This window comes from Mixophyes fleayi, chromosome 2, assembly GCF_038048845.1.
Source record: "Mixophyes fleayi isolate aMixFle1 chromosome 2, aMixFle1.hap1, whole genome shotgun sequence".
NCBI classification, from domain to species: domain Eukaryota; kingdom Metazoa; phylum Chordata; class Amphibia; order Anura; family Limnodynastidae; genus Mixophyes; species Mixophyes fleayi.
Window position 1 is genome coordinate 84,716,706 of NC_134403.1, and position 23,856 is coordinate 84,740,561.

The 23,856-nt window shown below is 45.1% G+C and overlaps 1 protein-coding gene across 1 annotated transcript in view; it reads left to right on the forward strand.

Annotated features, from left to right (window-relative positions):
- The window catches only part of LOC142141211 (retinol dehydrogenase 7-like), a 52,441-nt gene that overhangs the window by 21,430 nt on the left and 7,155 nt on the right, over nt 1-23,856 (forward strand). The window contains exon 4 of the mRNA XM_075199433.1: nt 23,151-23,317. Coding sequence (XP_075055534.1) covers nt 23,151-23,317 — 167 coding nt within the window. The remainder of the gene's footprint in view (nt 1-23,150; nt 23,318-23,856) is intronic.

The following is a 23,856-nucleotide window of genomic DNA, read 5'->3' on the forward strand; positions in this document are numbered from 1 at the left end:
GTTCCGACACTGCCAGCTTGAGTCAGGTGATTCCCCTAATCAGGCTTTTGCAGAAGCAGCTGGAGAAAGTGAGGGAGGAGCTGGTACACCATTGCGATTCCACCAAGCATATAGCTCTTGTGGATGAAGCCCTTCGTACGCTTTGCCAGGATCCGAGGGTGGCCAGTCTTTTAAAGTCAGAGGAATACATTCTGGCCACCGTTTTCGATCCTCGGTTTAAAGCGTATGTTGTGTCTCTGTTTCCGGCGGACACAAGTCTACAGCGGTGCAAAGACCTGCTGGTCAGGAGATTGTCCTCTGAAGAGGACCGTGACATGCCACCAGCTCCACCTTCATTTTCATCACTGTTTGTGCAGTTCCAAAAAAGAGGAACTGCCATTTCTATTGCTACCTTCTTTCTTTCTGTTTTTCATGTGTCCTGTGGTCTGTTCTGCTAAGGGCATTGTTATTTCCAAGTTATCCAAAAGTTTAAAAAAACAAATTTATTTTTTTAAAAAAAATTATAAAAAATTAATTTTAAAAAAAAATATTAAAAAATTTTCCAAAAATAATTGAAAAAAAATATTACAAAATTTTAAAAAATCTAGCTTGTACTGCTATTTAAAAGTCTTACTACGATCATTCACTGTTGCTGTACCCAAAAATAATAGGTACTTCTATTAAAGTACAGTCCAGTGGTACTCTCCTGTGCCGTAGATAATTTGTAAAAGCTTTGCCGAGTGTGTGTAGTTATGTATCACAGGTTTTAAGAAGAGGCACAACACTGACAACCTGTTAGAGAAACTGAGAGAAATAATCTCTCTGTGGCTCACCCCACTTAGACTCTCCTGGGGATTCGAATAACTGCCATTTCTATTACTACCTTCTTTCTTTCTATATTTAAAAAAAAAAAACAACTGTCATTTATATTACTACGTTAATTGTTTGTGCAGTCACAAAAAAGAGGAACTGCGCCCTTAACTGCTATGTTGGTTTTAGACGTCCATCCGGTGTCCGCCATCTGTTCCCTGGAATTCAGACCAGTTGAGGGTTTTATTATTATATTGTGGCCCCGGTATCAAATTGGGTACCGGGGCCACTCCACTAAGCAGTCCAGATACTTGTTTGGTGGAATTCAGACCAGTTGAGGGTTTTTTTATTATATTGTGGCCCCGATATCAAATTGGGTACCGGGACCACTCCACTACGCAGTCCAGATACTTGTTTAGTGGAATTCAAACCAGTTGAGGTTTTTTTTATTATATTGTGGGGACCACTCCACTACGCAGTCCAGATACTTTTTTGGTGGAATTCAGACCAGTTGAGGGTTTTTTTAATATATTGTGGGGACCACTCCACTACGCAGTCCAGATACTTGTTTGATGGAATTCAGACCAGTTGAGGTTTTTTTTATTATATTGTGGAGACCACTCCACTACGCAGTCCATATACTTTTTGGGTGGAATTCAGACCAGTTGAGGTTTTTTTTATTATATTGTGGCCCCGGTATCAAATTGGGTACCGGGGCCACTCAACTACACAGTCCAGATACTTGTTTGGTGGAATTCAGACCAGTTGAGGGTGATATATTGTGGCCGAGGTACCAAATTGTGTACCGGGACCACTGCACTATGCAGTCCAGAAAGCTACCTCGGTGAAATGTTTTGTACTAAAAACAATATTGTGAGGTGTGAGGTGTTCAGAATAGACTGGGAATTAGTGGAAATGATTGTTAATGAATGTTATTAAGGTTAATAATAGCGTAGGAGTGAAAATAAACAAAAAAAACTTGATTTTAACACTTTTTATGTTTTTTTCAAAATAAATCCGAATCCAAAACCTTAAATCCGAACCAAAACCTTTCATCAGGTGTTTTGTGAAACAAATCCGAACCCAAAACCTCAAGCAAATCCGAATCCAAAACACAAAACACGAGACACCAAAAGTGGCCGGTGCACATCCCTATTTTTGTTTTGCTATTTTGTTTAAAATTCAATGTTTTTGGGCATAAAATAATCGAATTTAGTGCTCCACCTGTTTCTTGGATAAGTAATGTAATTGTAAAGCTATATAATTATGAAAAAAACAGTTTAATTCCTGGTAGGCCGTCATTAATTCTACACACAAAACAGATTGTCTTCCACTCCATCTATGCATATTGGCAATGCAGCCATCGTCTTTGGGTGTATATTACACCCTACACTTATAGTTAAATATCTAAAGAAATGGACAAAGGCAGTTTGGTTTCTGTCTCTCTAGGCCCCCCTCCACTTGTACAAAATACTAAAAAATTCAGCCGTTATAGACTGTACAATATTAATTGAAATGGATAAAGCCAGTTTAGGGTTAGTCTGTGTATGACACCCTACCCTTATTGAGAAATTGCCAAAACAGCAGCCTTTCAAGACGGTACGTGATATAGAAATGCCCCAAGTCCCTTTCCTATTTGGGGGTAGATTGCACCCTACACTTAAATAGAAAGTTTTAAAAACATGTTATCGTCATCATCTTCAGCCTCATCCTCACCCTCATCAGTGTGTACGTTATCATCACAGACTATCAATTCATCGTCTCTTGAATCCGCCATTAGAGAACTGTCGGTGCTTGGATGTCTTTGATGGTAAAGTCCTTCCTCGTGGATGTGGTTCATTGTTATAAACATCATTTTCTCCACATTTTTTGGAAGTAACCTTCTACGGCGATCACAGACTAGGTTCCTGGCTGTGCTGAATACTCATTCAGAGTACACACTGGAAGGTGGACAGCTTAGGTATTGCAAAGCAAGTTTGTACATGGGTTTCCAAATGGCCTGCTTTTCTTCCCAGTAAGGAAAGGGACTGTCTGACATCTCCATATCAATTAATTCTTGAAAACAATGCTCCACCATCCTTTGCATGTTAATACATGTATTGGATGGAGTTATGGGCAAGGTCACACATTTTTTTGCAAAAACCCTTCAAACCAGCCCAGATGTTAAACTGTTCTGGTCTGCCCCCTGCGTCTTCCCTGCTTCTCTTTGGAATTTTTTTTTTTTTTCGAGCAGCAGTTGCTTGAGAAACTGGAGGACATGTCATCAAGCCAAGGCCCAGTTCAGCGGATAACATGCTGAGCAATAGCTCCTTGCAAAAGTTCACATCTTGCTCATTTTGAAGCAAGGACTCATTGTGGGTCCTAAACCTTGGATCAAGCACAGTGGCCAAAACGTAGTGATCAGAGTTCAAGATTTTAATAACTCGAGGATCATTGTGAAGCGAATTAAGTACTTGATCTACAAGGGCAACATACTTTGCGGAATTGCTTGCTTTCATCTCCTCCTTCAGTTTCTCAAGCTGCTTTTCCAATAGTCTAATTAAAGGAATGACATGGCTCAAGCTAGCAGAGTCTGCACTCACTTCACACGTCACAACTTCAAATGGTTTCAGCACCTTGCACAGCATTGTAAGGATTCCCCACTGTGCAAGAGTGAAATACATCCCCCCTCCTTTCCCAATGTCATGGCTTGTGCAATACGCTTGGATGGTTTTGCGCTGTTCCTCCATCCTCTGAAGCATGTACAGGGTGGAATTCCACCGAGTTACCACCTCTTGCTTAAGTTGGCGGCAGGGCAAGTTAAACTGTTCTTGGAGCAGCTGCAATCTCCTAAATGCTGTGGCAGAATGCCTGAAATGGCCTGAAATTTTACAGGCCAAAGAAATCATCTCCTGCACCTCACTGTTATTTCAAGTTGATGGTGTTAGCAAAACAGGGAACGTGATGGAATTCACCCAGCTGTAATGCTTGCATTATATTGTTGGCGTTATCAGAAATGACATATACTGGGGAGAGTCCAAGTGGTATAAGCCATGTATTAATCACATCTCTTAGTTTTCGTAACTGTCAGCTGTATGCCTGTTACTGAAGCCGGTGATACAAAGAGTGGCCTGCCTGTGACAAATGTTACGTAGTGGTGTACATGTTGCTGCTGTTCCTGCTGGGGAAGGTGAATGACCAACCTAGTGGGCTGTCACAGTCATATAGTCTTTGGTTTGCCCACGTCCACTTGTCCACATATCTGTGGTTAAGTGGACAGTGGGCAGAATGGCATTTTCAGCCCAATTTCTACATTTGTACACACTTTTTGGTAGAGTTGTGGAATAGCTTTACAGGAAAAATGGTGTCGCAATGGAATTCTGTATCGCGGACACAAAATCTCAATTAACTGTGAAAAACCAGCTGCGTTTTTTTGTGGATACTGGACGCAGATCTAACACTAACATGGTAGCCATGGTGCCTGTGATTTGCTTGGCGACTGGGTGACTGCTGTCATATTTGCTTCCCCTAGCAAATGATTGTTTCACAGTTAATTGTTGAAATGTAGGACTGCTCTTTTTCTTGGCCTTCCTCTGGGCTGACGATTTACCCCCCCCCCCCCCCCCCCCCCGCAGCAGCAAAAGCAGCAGCAGTGGGACTAATGCTTTTTTCAGAAGAATCAATTATAGTGCAGAAGTCAACCAGCCTTACTAAGTGGGATGCAGGGCTAACTCCGAGCGCTACTGCGGATATTGATGAGGATGGTATTGTGGGTGTATTTTGTAGCAGTCGGGATGTAGCTGACCGAAGGGTCCTAGCTGATGATGGAGTGCTTTTAATTTTTTTGGAAGAACTTTCAGCTTTTCCAACACTTTGCCATGAACTCTCGTCAAATGGCGTAACATAGACGAGGTTCCAAGATGGTTAAGGGCCCTCCCTCGACTGATTGTGGCTTGACATTGTCACTCACCGGACTGTGAGTGCTTCTTCCCGTGGGTTTAGGAACCGTGGCCGTCCACCATCCTGAGGGTCTGCGCATGTGCAGCCCTTTCAAACCTTCAGTACATGTTCCTTTTAGTTAATTGGCTGATCAGGCAACACTCCCTATTTAAAGCACCTGCTGTCTATACCTCGTTGCCTGATCTTGGAGTCTCATTCCCCATGAGCCTCTGAAGGTGTTCCTGTGTTTCCTCGTGTATTCAGCTCCTGCTGATTCCTGTGGTTTCCACACCACTTCAACTCTCCTGTGGTTTCCAGACCACTTCAACTCTCCTGTGGTTTCCAGACCACTTCAACTCTCCTGTGGTTTCCAGACCACTTCAACTCTCCTGTGTTTCATCGTGACTGCACCAGCTGATTCCTATCCGCTGCCTCCGTGCACTACAGTTACCAGCTCACTTCAACTCTCCTGTGTTTCATCGTGACTGCACCAGCTGATTCCTATCCGCTGCCTCCGTGCACTACAGTTTCCAGCTCACTTCAACTCTCCTGTGTTTCATCGTGACTGCACCAGCTGATTCCTATCCGCTGTCTCCGTGCTCTACAGTTTCCAGCTCACTTCAACTCTCCCGTGTTTCATCGTGACTGCACCAGCTGATTCCTATCCGCTGCCTCCGTGCTCTACAGTTCCAGCTCACTTCAACTCTCCCGTGTTTCATCGTGACTGCACCTGCTGATTCCTATCCGCTACCTCCGTGTATCTTCAATGTCCTGCTCATCGGTACCCTCCTGTACTCCTCGTGTCTGCAGCCAGCTGATCCGCTCTCCGTGCTTCTACAGTGTTCCTGCCTGTGTCAACTCGCCTGTCTGCATTGGATCAACGCTCCGCTGCTGTCTTCTCTGCCATACCACTTCTACTCTTCAGTGATCTCCAGGTGTCCAGTTCTATATACTACTGCTTCCTGAGTATTGTTTCCATCGTTGCTGGTCTACCTACCTGTGCGCTGCACCTACTTGGTTACCGCTTCCATTTTCCTGGGACTTCGTATCCTGCCGGCCTCCAGCCGCTCAGGTATCCCTGCACCTCTTTCTGACAGCCTGCTCTTCTGAACCACGGTATGCATACTTATCATTGACTGCGCTGGTGTATTGCATACCTTGCTGGACTGAGTTGTTCTCCTCTGGAGTTGCCTATCCACTGAGACTGTTGCCATCATTTGACTGTGTTACCTTTTAGTCTGGATAGTTCTTGTGACTTTGTATATTTGTGCAGTGCTGCTCAGTTATTACTACTTTGTGCATATCATCGTGGGATCAAGTTCAGTGTGCCTGTGTATACTCTGCATTACATTTATCTCCCCGTGCTCCTCCTCACATATATATTTCAGTGGTACAACTTGCTAACGCAGACCACTGACTTCCCGGATACCTCCACCTGGATTCCGTTCCCTCACCTAGACAGCGGTACAACTTGCTAAACGCAGACCGCTGACTCTCATCACCTCCTCGTTACTTCTGGACATTCCTCCTCACTATAGCAGTGGTACAACTTGCTATCCGCAGACCACTGACTTCCCTCACGTTTCCTTTGCCCATTCAGTTCCTCGTGTACTATTACCTATATATTACCAGTGCTGCTAGTCATAGACTTTCCACGAGCATTCTCTACCATCTGCTGTCTACTGTTCCGTGATCACCCCTCTACCAGAGTACCATATTACCTTCTATACTGCTCTGGTAAGTCCATCATCTGGTGATCCCTGGGTAAAGACTCCTAGTGCCCGTGACAGTAAGATCAGGCCATGACAGACCCAGATTCAGAACCTACAGCTAAAGAGATGCTGCAGCATCTGGTTACCCGTGTGGAGCAACAGGAATCTCCAGCGAGGATTTATTCGACCTTCCACTTCTCCCGCTGGAGCCGGGTTCTTCTTTGTAAAAAAGAAGGATGGATCACTACGCCACTGCATAGATTTTCGTGGACTTAACGCCATAACTATTAAAAATCAGTATCCCATTCCTCTGATTACTGAGCTATTTGATTGCATTAAGGGAGCTCAGATCTTTACCAAGTTGGATCTTCGTGGTGCCTATAATTTAATTAGAATCCGGTCCGGTGACGAATGGAAGACAGCTTTCAACACCAGAGATGGGCATTATGAATATTTAGTAATGCCTTTCGGGTTATGTAATGCCCCCGCTGTTTTCCAGGGCTTCATTAATGAGATCTTTCGGGACTTGTTATATGTATGTGTCGTTGTCTACCTGGACGACATATTGATCTTTTCACAGGACCTGCCGTCTCATCACCAACATGTGGCAGAAGTTCTTTCCAGACTCCGGAGAAATTCATATTTCTGCAAACTAGAAAAATGTTCATTCGAGTTGCCCCAGATTCCATTTTTGGGTTATATTGTCTCCGGAGTTGGCCTGCAAATGGATCCAGAAAAGGTGAATGCTGTGTTACATTGGCCCCAGCCAACTACTCTTCGTGCCATTCAGCGTTTTTTAGGTTTTGCCAATTACTATAGACGCTTCATTCAAGACTTCTCTTCAATTTCATCTCCTATCGTGGCCCTGACTCGTAAAGGGGCCAATACTAAGCAATGGTCATCTGAGGCTCTCCAAGCCTTTAAATTTCTTAAAGAGTCCTTCTCCTCTGCTCCCATTCATTGACAGCCTGATGTGACGCTTCCATTCTTCCTAGAGGTAGATGCCTCTAATGTTGGCTTAGGAGCCATTCTCTCCCAAAGATCGGAGCAACAAAAATTCCATCCTTGTGCCTTTTACTCTCTGGGTCTTCTGACTGCGGAGAAGAATTACACCATCGGGGACAAGGAGTTGCTGGCTATTAAAGTAGCATTAGAAGAGTGGAGATACTTGTTGGAGGGAGCTCGTCATCCTGTGACAATTTTCACGGATCATAAGAACTTGTCATATCTACAGTCTGCCCAATGTTTGAATCCTCGTCAAGCAAGATGGTCTCTTTTCTTTTCTCGTTTTGAATTAATCATAACCTTCAAACCAGCTGCAAAGAACAAGAAAGCTGACGCTCTATCCCGAGCCTTTGTGACGTCCTCTGACGTTGAAGAGGTTTCCAACCACTCTATACTAGACCTCAAATGTGTTTCGCTGGCTGCTTCTTCCACTAAAGTGTTACCATTTGGGAAGACCCTCGTGCCTCCTACTCTTAGAAGAAAAATCCTGTCGTGGTTCAACTCTTCTCGTTTTTCTGGACACTCTGGTGAACGCAAGACTTTTGAGATTCTCTCTCGAAGTTACTGGTGGCCTTCTATGAGGAGAGATGTCAAAGAGTTTGTAGCCGCTTGTGAATTGTGTTCTCAGTTTAAGACCTCCTGCAGAACTCCAGCGGGTTTGCTTCAACCACTACCCATTCCGTCCAAGCCTTGGACCCATATTAGTATGGACTTTGTTACTGATCTTCCTCCTAGTAAAAATTGTAATACTATTTGGGTAGTGGTGGACAGATTTTCGAAGATGGCGCATTTCGTTCCTTTGTCTGGTTTGCCTTCCTCTTCTACTCTGGCTGAGCATTTCGTCAAAGAAATCTTTCGTATTCATGGATGTCCGTCTGAGATTGTGTCAGATAGAGGAGTACAATTCGTTTCCAGATTCTGGCGGGCCCTTTGTAAGACCTTGGGCATACGATTAGCACTCTCATCTTCCTACCATCCTCAATCAAACGGACAAACTGAAAGGGTCAATCAAGATCTTGAGACCTTTATAAGGATGTTCTCATCAGCCAATCAAGACAACTGGGTAGAATTGCTTCCTTGGGCTGAATTCGCTCATAACAACATGTACCATGAGTCATCTTCCAAAACTCCATTCTTTGTGGTTTACGGTCACCATCCGTCTTTTCCGGAATTTCCTGCCCTCCCTCCCACCCAAGTTCCTGCTGTAGAGACTGTTTGTCAAACTTTCGAAAATATTTGGTCTCGGATCAAAACCTGTTTAAAGAAGACATCTGCCAAATATAAGTCTTTTGCAGATAAAAAGAGGCGGGCTATTCCACCACTGAAAATTGGAGATCGTGTCTGGTTATCCACCAAAAATATTCGTTTGAAGGTCCCATCTATGAAATTCGCTCCTCGTTTTATTGGTCCGTGTAGGATCATTCAAGTGATAAATCCAGTTTGTTTCAAACTTCTACTTCCTAAGAATCTTCGTATTTGCAACGCCTTCCATGTGTCCTTGCTCAAACCTCTCATCATCAACCGTTTCTCGGTCCCTCCTTCAGCACCTCGGCCAGTTCAAGTTCATCAGGAGGAAGACTTTGAGATTACTTATATATTGGACGCAAAAATTTTGGTCCTGAGGAGCGTTCATGGATCAAAGCTGAAGATCTCAACGCTCCAGCTCTTCTTAAGAAGTTTTATTCCAAATATCCAGACAAGCCCGGTTCCAGGTGTTCTGTGCCCACCTTTAAAAGGGGGGGTACTGTCACTCACCGGACTGTGAGTGCTTCTTCCCGTGGGTTTAGGAACCGTGGCCGTCCACCATCCTGAGGGTCTGCGCATGTGCAGCCCTTTCAAACCTTCAGTACATGTTCCTTTTAGTTAATTGGCTGATCAGGCAACACTCCCTATTTAAAGCACCTGCTGTCTATACCTCGTTGCCTGATCTTGGAGTCTCATTCCCCATGAGCCTCTGAAGGTGTTCCTGTGTTTCCTCGTGTATTCAGCTCCTGCTGATTCCTGTGGTTTCCACACCACTTCAACTCTCCTGTGGTTTCCAGACCACTTCAACTCTCCTGTGGTTTCCAGACCACTTCAACTCTCCTGTGGTTTCCAGACCACTTCAACTCTCCTGTGTTTCATCGTGACTGCACCAGCAGATTCCTATCCGCTGCCTCCGTGCACTACAGTTACCAGCTCACTTCAACTCTCCTGTGTTTCATCGTGACTGCACCAGCTGATTCCTATCCGCTGCCTCCGTGCACTACAGTTTCCAGCTCACTTCAACTCTCCTGTGTTTCATCGTGACTGCACCAGCTGATTCCTATCCGCTGCCTCTGTGCTCTACAGTTTCCAGCTCACTTCAACTCTCCTGTGTTTCATCGTGACTGCACCAGCTGATTCCTATCCGCTGTCTCCGTGCTCTACAGTTTCCAGCTCACTTCAACTCTCCCGTGTTTCATCGTGACTGCACCAGCTGATTCCTATCCGCTGCCTCCGTGCTCTACAGTTCCAGCTCACCTCAACTCTCCCGTGTTTCATCGTGACTGCACCTGCTGATTCCTATCCGCTACCTCCGTGTATCTGCAGTGTCCTGCTCATCGCTACCCTCCTGTACTCCTCGTGTCTGCAGCCAGCTGATCCGCTCTCCGTGCTTCTACAGTGTTCCTGCCTGTGTCAACTCGCCTGTCTGCATTGGATCAACGCTCCGCTGCTGTGTTGTCTGCCATACCACTTCTACTCTTCAGTGATCTCCAGGTGTCCAGTTCTATATACTACTGCTTCCTGAGTATTGTTTCCATCGTTGCTGGTCTACCTACCTGTGCGCTGCACCTACTTGGTTACCGCTTCCATTTTCCTGGGACTTCGTATCCTGCCGGCCTCCAGCCGCTCAGGTATCCCTGCACCTCTTTCTGACAGCCTGCTCTTCTGAACCACGGTATGCATACTTATCATTGACTGCGCTGGTGTATTGCATACCTTGCTGGACTGAGTTGTTCTCCTCTGGAGTTGCCTATCCACTGAGACTGTTGCCATCATTTGACTGTGTTACCTTTTAGTCTGGATAGTTCTTGTGACTTTGTATATTTGTGCAGTGCTGCTCAGTTATTACTACTTTGTGCATATCATCGTGGGATCAAGTTCAGTGTGCCTGTGTATACTCTGCATTACATTTATCTCCCCGTGCTCCTCCTCACATATATATTTCAGTGGTACAACTTGCTAGAGGCAGACCACTGATTCCTGTTTCCTGAGTCACCTGTTTCCAGTATCCTTCCACATAGCAGTGGTACAACTTGCTAACGCAGACCACTGACTTCCCGGATACCTCCACCTGGATTCCGTTCCCTCACCTAGACAGCGGTACAACTTGCTAAACGCAGACCGCTGACTCTCATCACCTCCTCGTTACTTCTGGACATTCCTCCTCACTATAGCAGTGGTACAACTTGCTATCCGCAGACCACTGACTTCCCTCACGTTTCCTTTGTCCATTCAGTTCCTCGTGTACTATTACCTATATATTTCCAGTGCTGCTAGTCATAGACTTTCCACGAGCATTCTCTACCATCTGCTGTCTCCTGTTCCTTGATCACCCCTCTACCAGAGTACCATATTACCATCTATACTGCTCTGGTAAGTCCATCATCTGGTGATCCCTGGGTAAAGACTCCTAGTGCCCGTGACAGACATGCACTACAAATGGCTATACAACTGTTGTCTGGCTTTGGGTAGAAATAATTCCACACATAAGAAGTGGATTTTTTTGTTTTATGCCCAGGCATGACAATGGCCTTTGTCTTGTCACGCGCCAGAACTGCTGCCACTGGTGCAGGACTTACCAAACAACCTCATCATCATCAACATCCTTATTAGTGCCCTCGTCGCCTACACAAATTGCCCCCTCATTCTCTAATTCCAAAGTGGCATCCTCAATTTGTGTATTACCAGCTACACTCGGGCTGTTCAGGCACACATCAGCAGAACTGCTGAAAGGGCCCTCCTTTATGGGTACACAAACAGAATGCTCACGATTAGACATACCACTGGTGGATGGACTCTCCAGAGGGATTGGTGTCATTTCTGATTCAGAGCATACATTATCTTCTAATGCCTTACTGTTTTCTTGCAGCTCGGCTTTCACGCGTAACAGTAGCTGTGCACCACTTTTAGACTCCAAATTACTTGGTCTTGCTTGGTCACGAATGACCGTACAAGAAGAAGGCTCAGTAACATTATTTGATCTGCCGCTAATAGAGAAAGGCGAAGGTCTCATTCTTTCTTTGCCACTGCGTGTATTGAATGGCAGGTTGGCATTTTTTTTTTTATCGCCAGTTAACTTTTCCTCAGTTACACTTTTTTTGCGCTTCAACATATAAATTTTTTTTGGGGTGTTTGTTTTTTTCCCTAATTTCAAAAGACTATGTACTTTTACATAGGCTTTACCAGATGACGTACTGGGAACACTATCATAAGGACTGGTGCCAGCATCTGCTTGCTGATTCTGCTCATATGTGGACTGCTTTGAATCCATTTTAATGAGCCCAAAGCACTTGTAGTGCAAAATATTGTATAGATACTGCTGATAAATATCACTTTTGACAGCCAGAAAAATTAGTGTTTCACACTGGGGAATATGGGACACCCCAAAGCACTTGTAGTGCAAAAAATTGTAGAAATACTGCTGCTAAATATGACGTTTGACAGCCAGAAAAATTAATGTTTCACACTGGGGAATATGGGACACCCCAAAGCACTTGTAGTGCAAAATATTGAAAAAAAAAAAAGCCTCCTCTATCCTCCTCTCTTCCTGCTCTAACAATTGCTAATAGAATTGGAATTAATAATAGAATTGAATAGATTAGAAATGAAATAATAATACAAAGAATTAGGTATACAATTATTGCTCTGTCCCTGCTCTAATACAGGCTGTGACCTAACCCTGCTCTCTCCCTCTGTCAAATGGCGATGGATTGCTGTGGAAGCGGGTATTTATGCTTTTCAAATATCGCGAGAACCGAGCTCCGAGGTCCGACTACGTCATGATGACGTTTTGCCTCCATTTCGATTCCGAACGGACAGGAAAGTACTCGGATAGGCGAAGTTCGGATGGATTCGGATCTCGGGGAACCGAGCCCGCCCATCTCTAAAAACTGCATTGCAAATGCTTTATTGTGATGTAATCAGGGCCGGTGCAAGGTCTCTAGGCACCCCAGGCAAACTTGCAGCCAACCACCCCCCGCCCCCTCCTTTCCCATACTCTGGCAGTCTAAAACAAACAATAATAAAATGAATATATCAGTATTTGGTTCAAGGTGGAGTGTAAAAAATATAACAACTCTTACCTTCTCCTGGCTGGCAAGGCTGCATTCCAGATGCACTGATGCCTGATGCTTTCAACACTGTCCAAGCTCCAATTCTGCCCGATGGCAAGTTACTGCAGTAACAGCTGTAATTTATTTAAAATTGCTTACTGATATAATAATATATATTGGAATTTAAGCTATGACTTCTATTTTTGGCCACATCATTCTTTTGTATTGTTGTGTAGCTGGTAGCCTTAAAAATACAGGTGTAACCTATACAAATTTCTCTCACTGTAGGGAAGAAATATAAGAGCCCTTGGCTACACCTGTATTTTTTGCACAGCAATTTAAGCTAACTATGTGGAGAAAAATAGAAGTCATAGCTTATGAATATGAAAATGACAAATTTTCTATTTCCTGTACTTTACACAACATATACTATATAAATTTGGATTTTTAAACACATATAAACCCGGTGATGGAAGTGGGCTGGAAGATGACAAGTAAGAGGAATAGGGGAGAAGATGGTACAGAGGGGTAGATGAGAATGTCAGGGGAGAATTTTGCGTGGGGGTGGGTATATGAGAGGGACAGGGGAGAAGGTGGTGCAGGGGGGGTAGATGAGAGGGACAGGGGAGAAGGTGGCACAAGGGGGGTAGATGAGAGGGCCTGGGGAGAAGGTGGCACAGGCTGTAGATGAGAGGGCCTGGGGAGAAGGTGGCACAGGGGGTAGATGAGAGTGCCTGGGGAGAAGGTGGCACAGGGGGTAGATGAGAGGGCCTGGGGAGAAGGTGGCACAGGGGGTAGATGAGAGGGACTGGGGAGAAGGTGGCACAGGGGGTAGATGAGATGTACTTGGGAGAAGGTGGCACGGAGGGTAGATAAGAGGGACTGGGGAGAAGGTGGCACAGGGGGGTAGATGAGAGGGACTGGGGAGAATACATAAATACAATACAAAAAAAATAATCATTATTCCCCCCCTCCCCAAATAGCTTTACTTCCCCACTACACTCACTCATTTTCTGCTCCTGGATGGTGCACCCTATTTCCCAAGTTTTTTTAAAAAAAATTTTTTAATTACAATATAACATTTACTTACCTATTTTTCTTTCCTCCTGGATGATCAGCAATGGCCGCTCCTCACCTTCTTCTCAGATGTGGGGGGTGGAGCTGAGCACAGCAAGCTGGAATGGGAGGGAACGGGTCCTGAAAATAACTTTATACACACTGTCTGATCATTGTTTTGCATTAACCAGCAGCTGTTTCAATGTGCCGGCAGTGTCTCTCTCTCACTGACAGACTGACATCTCTGACAGTCTGTCAGTGAGAGACACTGCCGGCACATTGAAACAGCTGCTGGCCGCCGCAAAACAATGAAGAAAGTCTATTAGACTTTTTTCATTTAAAAAACTGGTCTGCAGCCCCCTCCAGGTCCCGGCGCCCTAGGCAGCTGCCTAATGCTGCCTAATGGAAGCGCCGGGCCTGGATGTAATATGCCTTATTTTGTGTATTTGCACACAGTTTTATGGGGAAGTTCATACATTTACATGCCATCTTGTCTGCAGGGGGCAGTAAAAAGTTTGTACTGGGCAGTGGGAGGAGTTGAGCAGCTCAAGTACACACCTTGCTAAATTTGGATTAGTTTAGGAGTGCGCCTACTTTTGCACCCATAACCAAAAAATAGATTTCATTTTGAGGGACCAGATTATTTAAATGTGTAAATTGTGTTCCCTACTATGTGCGCTGCAGTAAGTCTTGAATTTTCCAAAACCTCTGAGATAGTGGTGATCGGGTTTCATCCTATACTTTTAATGGTAAATATTTTGACACATCTGTCGTAAGCACATTTCTAAGCACATTTTGATTAATGTAATAAAGCTTCAAATATAATAGTAACTCATAATAATAAAAATGATGTCCCCCCATGCTGTCATTATTAAATACATAATTCTGGCTTACAAAGCAGTAATTTTGCAGAACAACTGAAAAGTTTAAATTAAAAAAGGGCATGATGTTAAAGTTAGATAGTAGGTAGGACTTTTAAATTATGTTTTACTGTTCCACTATGCACATAATAATGCTATAATACTTAATAGGGCAGTTTAAATTCAGCCACGTTAGTCTAGGATTAATGCAGTGTTAATACTATTACCTTTAATACGGCAATTTTAACCCGGATTTTCACTCGGGGCCCCGAGAGTTGCGATCGAAAATCAGAGTTAAAATTACCGTACTAATGGTAATACTGCGTACTTTTACTGTACTAACGGTAATATTTCGCAAGCCGAATTGAATTAGCCACAGTGTGTGAGCACCATGTAGTACCCTTTTTTACCATACAATGTCAAACAGAAGCAAGCTTTGCAATTGTAATAGCCGACGGTGTTGACATGAACTCCCAGAACAGATGGTAGAAGTCGTCGCCTATAGCAGCTGCCTGACAGGATTCCCAATATAAAAACCACTGAGAGAGCGCAAGTGGAATGAAGTGGTTTTTATTTAACACAGGTTACACAGGTTTCAGGATGCAATAAGCGTTAAGTACAAGTCAGCAGGATATGGCATTAATAGCATAATAATAATAAAGTTCAAAGAGTCAGTGTTGAGAGACCGGAGGAAAAGTCTGATTCTGAGGCTGGAGGAGCAGGTAAAATCACTGTTGTCAAGGTACCTGGATAACTCAAGAGGCACAAGACACCGGATGAATCACGTGTGTAAAGACTCAGGCACTCAGGAGGCACGAGGCACCAGAAGAGTCACAGGTGTCAAGACTCAGGATACACGAGACACTGGAGGAATCACAGGTGTCAGGACTCGGGTTACTCAGGAGGCACGAAGCACCGCAGGAGTCATAGGTGTGAACATTCAAGTTGCTCAGGACACACCAGGCACCAGAGGAGTCATGGGTGTCAGGGAAAATATAGTGGTCTGCAGGGTAGAGTACTCGGGAGTCCAGGTGGGTAGAGAGTCAGGAGACTGGATCAGACACGAGGTGTAACAACTGCAGACACAGGAGCCAGGTAGCTGGATAGCTGCTACTGACTGTAGATGCTGGAATGCTTGGGGAGCAATACACTGCAGACACTGTGACACAGAAGAGTCACACAAGCCAGGGATCAAAGCCAGACGGTCCACCACAATACCAGGGAGAAGCAGGTGCATAGTCACAGCAAAGCTGAGTCAGGGGTCACAGGAAGAGGTGCCAAAATGGAGGGACAACCAGAGGTTAAAACCAGGAAATCAATCAAGGAATACATACTGGACGACCAGCAAAGGTAAAGGCCACAGATGAACTGGCAAGGGCTGCTGGGGAAAGCAGTATTTTATAGGCCAGGGACAGGTGCTAAGCATCCCTGAGTAACAAACTTAACTCTGGCAGGTAGAAGAGCAGTCCAAGTACCACTGTGGCCCCTTTTGTGGAATAGTAGTACTTCAGGCTGAATACACATAATGGCAAAGTCCAACAAAGTTCATGGCAGACAGAAGCTGCAGAAGGCAAACAGCATCCACAAGGGAGATGCTGCAGAGCAGCCGGAGGCAGATCGTGACACAGCCTTTCCCATAGAGCTTGTTACGCTCACAGGTACTAAGATGCCCCCAGGTCTTATATTCGGCATAGTGGGAGCTTATGTACAGAAACCATGGCACAGGAGATAGAAGGAGTAACCAGAAAACAAAGACTTGCTGGGAACAGTCGAAAGGTCGTGGGTCCGAAGCAATCAGAATAACCAGGAGCACGCCAAAACCATGGGCGGGTAGCAATGAATGAGAATCCAGTAAACAGGCATAGGTCAGAGGCAATTACAAACAGCAGGGTCCAAAACAAACCGAGGTCACAACAGGTATCAATCAGAAAACAAGCATAGTATCCACAGGGATATGGAGCAGGTCAGCAAGTAGAAGCAGAAGCTATTAACCGGCAGGGAGGCTAAGCCTTAAATACACACATAGAAAAATGAGAACAGTGCAGGAAAAATGCCTAATGGCCTCCTCAGAAGGCTACTAATTAATGGCCCTTAAAAGCGCACTTGTCCGGCTGTCAGTTGCCGATGCGTGGCGCTGATTATAACAGCGTCCCGACCGTTGCCCTGAAGATGGCTGGGACAGAGAAAGGGTAAGTGATGTCCCGGTCATTATAGCGATGGCCGGGATGCAGCCAGCCAGGCAGTAAGTAATGGGCCGCGTCGTGTCTGAGCCACCGCAACTTGTGACAGTAATGACTAAAAAAAAATGGCCAATGTGACTCACTCCTAAATTCCTTAATCATCACCAGCTCTAAACAGCCTTGGATATTTTCCAGTTACACAGAATGGAGTCTCCCTCACAGTGTGGAAACTAGCACCAGGCTACGCAGCCCTCTAAAACAGGATAGCCCATGGTGTTGATTACTCCGTCATAGTAGGAACCAGTCTAGTCAGCATGGTGCTGGGATCTCTGTGGGGAAATCCTGCAAAAAATGAACGGCTCCTCCCTAAAGACTACCAGTCCCATACTGAAAAATGCTGTGGCTCATTCCATCACGCATGGGATGTGAGAAGTGGGATAATGGCAAATAATTAGGAACTCTGGATTTGCAATCCCAATATAATTCTGAGGTCTTTAAGTCCCTGGCCAATAATATAAATACAATATAAATAAGTAAATAAACACACACACTTGTAATTCAAGAGTTCTGTTAACCTGTGGTGTATATTATTAATAATACTAAGTAGAGATGCTTAAGATTACTTTAAAATGGTTCTTGAATTGGTTCTAAGGTTTTCAAACTTTAGATAAGCTAACAAATGTAAGAACAAATTCCACAATGTAGTAGCTGGTCGCAACATTTTTTGTTTATAATAATATCTTTTAACTTTGAAGCTGAAAATCTAAAATTCAAACTGTAACCTGAAGTTCAAGTTAACTAAGCAATTATAAAGTAAGGGTGTGCACCGGGCACTTTTGGTGTTTTGGGTTCTGATTTAGTTCGAGGTTTTGGGTACTGATTTGTTTTGCCAAAACACCCCATGAAATGTTTTGGTTCTGGTTCTGATTTCGGGTTCTGATTTTTTTTTAAAAAAGCATAAAAGTGCTAAAATCAATTATTTTGGTTTTTTTTTCACTCCTACACTATTATTAACCTCAATAACATTCATTTCCACTAATTTCCAGTCTATTCTGAACACATCACACCTCACAATATTGTTTTTAGTCTAAAAGGTTGCACCGAGGTAGCTGGATGTCTAAGCTAAGCGACACAAGTGGGAGGCACAAACACGTGGCCCATCTAGGAGTGGCACTGCAGTGGCAGACAGGATGGCAGTTTGAAAAACTAGACCCCAAACAGCACATAATGGCCAAAAAACAGGTGCAAGCTGGAATTGTCCTTGGGCCATCCCACCCACCCTAATGTTGTTGAAATAGGACATGCGCACTTTAACAAACCAATCATTTCAGCGACAGGGCCTACAAAACTGTGGCTAAAATGATTGGTTTGTTTGGACCCCCACAAAACGAGCTGGCAAAGAAAAAAAAAAGGTGCAAGATGGAATTGTCCTTGGGACCTCCCACCCACCCTTATGTTGTTGAAATAGGACATGCACACTTTAACAAACCAATCATTTCAGCGACAGGGCCTACCAAACTACTGTGGCTGAAATGATTGGTTTGTTTGGGCCCCCACACCAAAAAAGCTGTTCATCTCTCCCTGTACAAACTAAACTGGCTCTACTGAGGCAAGATGTCGTCCGCATCCTCATCCTCTGATTCCTCGCCCCCTTCAGTGTGTACTTCCTCATCCTCACACATTATCAATTCGTCCCCGCTGGACTCCACAACCACAGGTCCCTCTGTAGTCTCTGGAGGGCAGAACTGTTCTTGATTGAGGAATTGATAATTCATTTTTATGAACATCAATTTTTCAACGTTTTGCGGAAGCAACCTCCTTCGCCACTCACTGACCAGGTTCCCCGCTGCACTAAAAACTCTTTCCGAGTACACACTGGAGTGGGGACAACTCAGGTAAAATAGAACCAGTTTGTACAGGGGCTTCCAAACTGGCTTTTTTCCTGCCAGTAAGAATATGGACTGTCTGACATGTCTACTTGGATGGTGTCAGCAAAGTAATCCTCAACCATTTTTTCAATTGTGACAGCATCCAATGCAGCGACAGTAGACATGTCTGCAATGGTTGGCAGGTCCTTCAGTCCAGACCAGATGTTCTCAGCATCCCCGCCAGCGGGTCTTTTAGGAAAACTGAGCTTTTTCCTCGCAGCCACAGGTGTTTAAGTAAATGGAGGAGCTGTTGGCATGTCACGGCCCTCTTCAGAGGACAATCTCCTGACAAGCAGGTCTTTGCACCTCTGTAGACTTGTGTCCGCCGGAAACAGAGACACAACATACGCTTTAAACCGAGGATCGAGCACGGTGGCCATAATGTGTTCCTCTGACTTTAAAAGAGTGACCAGCCTTGGATCCTGGCAAAGCATACGAAGGGCTTCATCCGCAAGAGCTACATGCTTGGTGGAATCACAATGCTTTAACAGCTCCTCCCTCACTTTCTCCAGCTGCTTCTGCAACAGCCTGATCAGGGGAATCACCTGACTCAAGCTGGCAGTGTCGGAACTGACTTCTCGTGTGGCAAGTTCAAACGGCTGGAGAACCTTGCACAACACGGAAATCAGTCTCCAATGCGCTTGACTAAGGCGCATCCCCACTCTTTTTCCTATGTTGTAGGTGGCTGTGTAGGCTTGAATGGCCTTTTGCTGCTCCTCCATCCTCTGCAGCATATAGAGGGTGGAGTTCCAGCGCGTCACAACCTCTTGTTCGAGGTGATGGCAGGGCAGGTTCAGCCTTTTTTGATGTTGCTCAAGTCTGCGGTAGGCACTGGCAGAATGCCGAAAGTGTCCAGCAATTTTGCGGGCCACCGCAAGCATCTCCTGCACACCCCTGTCACTCTTCAGGTAATGCTGCACCACCAAATTAACGGTGTGGGCAAAACATGGGACGTGCTGAAAATTGCCCATATGTAATGCCCGCGCAATGTTACTGGCGTTGTCTGACACCATAAATCCCCAGGAGAGTCTAAGTGGGGTAAGCCACTGAAAGGTTATTTCCCTCAGTTTCTCTAAGAGGTTGTCAGCGTTGTGCCTCTTATTAAAACTGGTGATACACAACGTTGCCTGCCTTGGAACGAGCAGCCGTTGTGGAGATGCTGCTACTGATGCAGCTGCTGCTGTTGCTGCGGAAGGCGATGCATCTACCCAGTGGGCTGTCACAGTCATGTAGTCCTTCGTTTGCCCTGAACCACTTGTCCACATGTCGGTGGTTAGGTGGACAGTGGGTACAACCGCATTTTTCAGAGCACTGAGGACACTTGTTCTTACTTCTCTGTACATCTTTGGTATCGCCTGCCTAGTGAAGTGGAATCTCGACGTGATTTGGTACCGGGGACACAATACCTCCATCAACAGTCTAAATCCCACTCCACTGATGGCGGACACCGTACGTACGTCTAACACCAACATTGCTGTTATTGACGCAGTTATCCGCTTTGCCATAGGATGACTAGTGTTGTACTTGGTGCTCATGGCAAATGACTGTTGGACTGTCAATTGTTTGGTGAAAGACGTAGCGGTCTTACGACTTCCCCTCTGGGAAGATGACCGACTACCAGCAGCAACAGCAGCAGTGGCAGTAGTAGGCGTACCGCTGCAGGATTACTCGGATGAATCCCGTATTGAAGAGGACTCAGTCTGGCTGGTGACATGGCCTGCAGGACTAAATCTGATGGAGATCATGGACGAAGTTGACGAGGAGGGTGTTGGTGGTATGTATCCAACAGGACCAAGGGATTTAGGTGTCACTGGACTGCTGACGGTCCTAGCCACAGGTCCTGAACTAAACACTGAATTATGACGGTTCTTCAGGTGACGTATAAGAGAGGATGTCCCTAGGTGGCCAAGATCCTTACCCCTGCTTATTTGAGCTTTACATAAGCTACATATGGCCATACATTTGTTGTGCCCACACCGTTAATTTGGTGGTGCAGCATTACCTGAAGAGTGACAGAGGTGTGCAGGAGATGCTTGCGGTGGCCCGCAAAATTGCTGGACACTTTCGGCATTCTGCCAGTGCCTACCGCAGACTCGAGCAACATCAAAAAAGTCTGAACATGCCCTGCCATCACCTTAAACAAGAGGTTTTGACGCGCTGGAACTCCACCCTCTATATGCTGCAGAGGATGGAGGAGCAGCAGAAGGCCATTCAAGCCTACACAGCCACCTACGACATAGGAAAAGGAGTGGGGATGCGCCTGAGTCAAGCGCACTGGAGACTGATTTCCGTGTTGTGCAAGGTTCTTCAGCCGTTTGAACTTTCCACACCAGAAGTCAGTTCCGACACTGCCAGCTTGAGTCAGGTGATTCCCCTGATCAGGCTGTTGCAGAAGCAGCTGGAAAAAGTGAAAGAGGAGCTGGTAAACCATTGCGATTCAACAAAGCATGTAGCTCTTGTGGATGAAGCCCTTCGTACGCTTTGCCATGATCCAAGGGTGGTCACTCTTTTAAAGTCAGAGGAATACATTCTGGCCAGCGTGCTGGATCCTCGGTTTAAAGCGTATGTTGTGTCTCTGTTTCCGGCAGACACAAGTCTACAGCGGTGCAAAGACCTTCTGGTCAGGAGATTGTCCACTGAAGAGGACCGTGACATGCCAACAGCTCCTCCTTCATTTTCTTCAACACCTGTGGCTGCTCAGTTTTCCTAAAAGACCCGCTGGCGGGGATGCTGAGAACATTTGGTCTGGACTGAAGGACCTGCCAACCATTGCAGACATGTCTAGTGCAGCTGCATTGGATGCTGTCACAATTGAAAAAAATGGTGGAGGATTACTTTGCTGACACCATCCAAGTAGACATGTCAGACAGTCCATATTCTTACTGGCAGGAAAAAAAGCCAGTTTGGAAGCCCCTGTACAAACTGGCTTTATTTTACCTGAGTTGTCCCCCCTCCAGTGTGTACTCGGAAAGAGTTTTTAGTGCAGCGGGGAACCTGGTCAGTGAGCGGCGAAGGAGGTTGCTTCCGCAGAACGTTGAAAAAATTATGTTCATAAAAATGAATTATCAATTCCTCAATCAAGTACAGCACTAGCCTCCAGATACTACAGAGGGACCTGTGGTTGTGGAGTCCAGCGGGGACGAATTGATAATGTGTGAGGATGAGGAAGTACACCACACTGAAGGGGGCCAGGAATCAGAGGATGAGGATGAGGACGACATCTTGCCTCAGTAGAGCCAGTTTAGTTTGTACAGGGAGAGATGAATAGCTTTTTTTGTGTGGGGGCCCAAACAAACCAATCATTTCAGCCACAGTAGTTTGGTAGGCCCTGTCGCTGAAATATTTGGTTTGTTAAAATGCGCATATCTTATTTCAACAACATCAGGGTGGGTGGGAGGGTCCAAGGACAATTCCATCTTGCAACTCTTTTTTTGGCATTATGTGACCGTCCAACAGTCGTTTGCCATGAGCATGAAGTACGACAGTAGTCACCCTATTGCAAAGCTGATAACTGCGGCTGTAACAGCTATGTTGGTGTTAGACGTGCATCCGGTGTCCGCCATCTGTGCAGTGGAATTCAGACCAGTTACAGGAGGTATTGTGGCCCCGGTACCAAATTGGGTACCGGGGCCACTCCACTACGCAGTCCAGATAGCTGCGTGTCAGATATTAAACTACGTTCACTGCTGCTGCCAAATAAAAAATAATGAAAATGCCCTGTCATCATCGAAAACAAGAGGTAGTGACGCGCTAGAACTCCACCCTCTATATGCTGCAGAGGATGGAGGAGCAAAAAAAGGCCATTCAAGCCTACACAGCCACCTACGATGGGCCACGTGTTTGTGCCGCCCACTAGCTTAGACATCCAGCTACCTCGGTGCAACGTTTTGGACTAAAAACAATATTGTGAGGTGTGAGGTGTTCTGAATAGACTGGAAATTAGTGTAAATGATTGTTATTGAATGTTATTGAGGTTAATAATAGCGTAGGAGTGGGAAAAAAACCCCAAAAAACTGGATTTTAGCACTTTTTATGCTTTTTTAAAAATAAATCAGAACCCAAAACCCTAAATCAGAACCAAAACCTTTCGTCAGGTGTTTTGGCAAAACAAATCAGAACCCAAAACCTCAAGCTAATCAGAACCCAAAACACTAAAAGTGGCCGGTCACACCTCTATTTCAACCAAACGTTTGAGGTTAACAAACAGTGGAACATTTTGATCTGATCGATTAGTTGGAGCATTGCCTATGCTGAGAAGAGAGAAAAAGTAGCTAATATATTAATATTAAACTGCTCAATGTTTAACCTCCCCCAGTAAATGTAGAATATGGAAAATTAAATCTAAATTAGATGTCCTTAAATATACATCTAGCTTTCTTAATAATAGTTTATTTTTTCTCTGCAGAAGGGAAATGCGTGAATTTGGTGTAAAAGTCTCCATCATCGAACCAGGCGGATTTCAAACACAGATGACTCTCTCAATTAATAGATATGAAAATAACTTGAAGCGTCTGTGGGATGATCTCCCTATATCAGTGAAGAAGAGCTACGGCAACCAGTACTATCAGCAATGTAAGTTATTCAATGTAGATCTTATTATTCCTTCCTTAATACAAAGAGAAGGCCATTCTTGAACACTTATTTCTTATAAGCCTAATGGCCAATGCATAGGAAACCATATATACACTTCCACAACCAGAATTGGGGCAGAACGGTGGTTAGCACTTCTGTCTCACAGCGCTGGGGCTATGAGCAGGGCCGCCAAGAGAGGGTGGGGGCAGGTACTAATTACCAGGGGGCATACTAGGGGGCCCGGCCTGGGCCCTCACCCTGGCAGTGAGGGTCTTTCTTTCTTTTTTTTTTTTCCTGCGCCCCCTTCGTTGGTGGGGGGAGCAGGATACTAAACAAAAAATACTACATGATCGTGGCACCCGTGCCCCTCCTCCTTCCTCTCTGCTCCGTTTGCACTGAATGTTGGGCGTGACGTGATGACATCATGCCCGACATTCAGTGAGGAGCGGCGCAGAGAGGACCCAGAAGACAGAAGAGAGAAGAGAAGAGATGAAAGGAGCCAATAGAAAGGTAAGTAAAGGAACCAAGGCAAAGGGAGG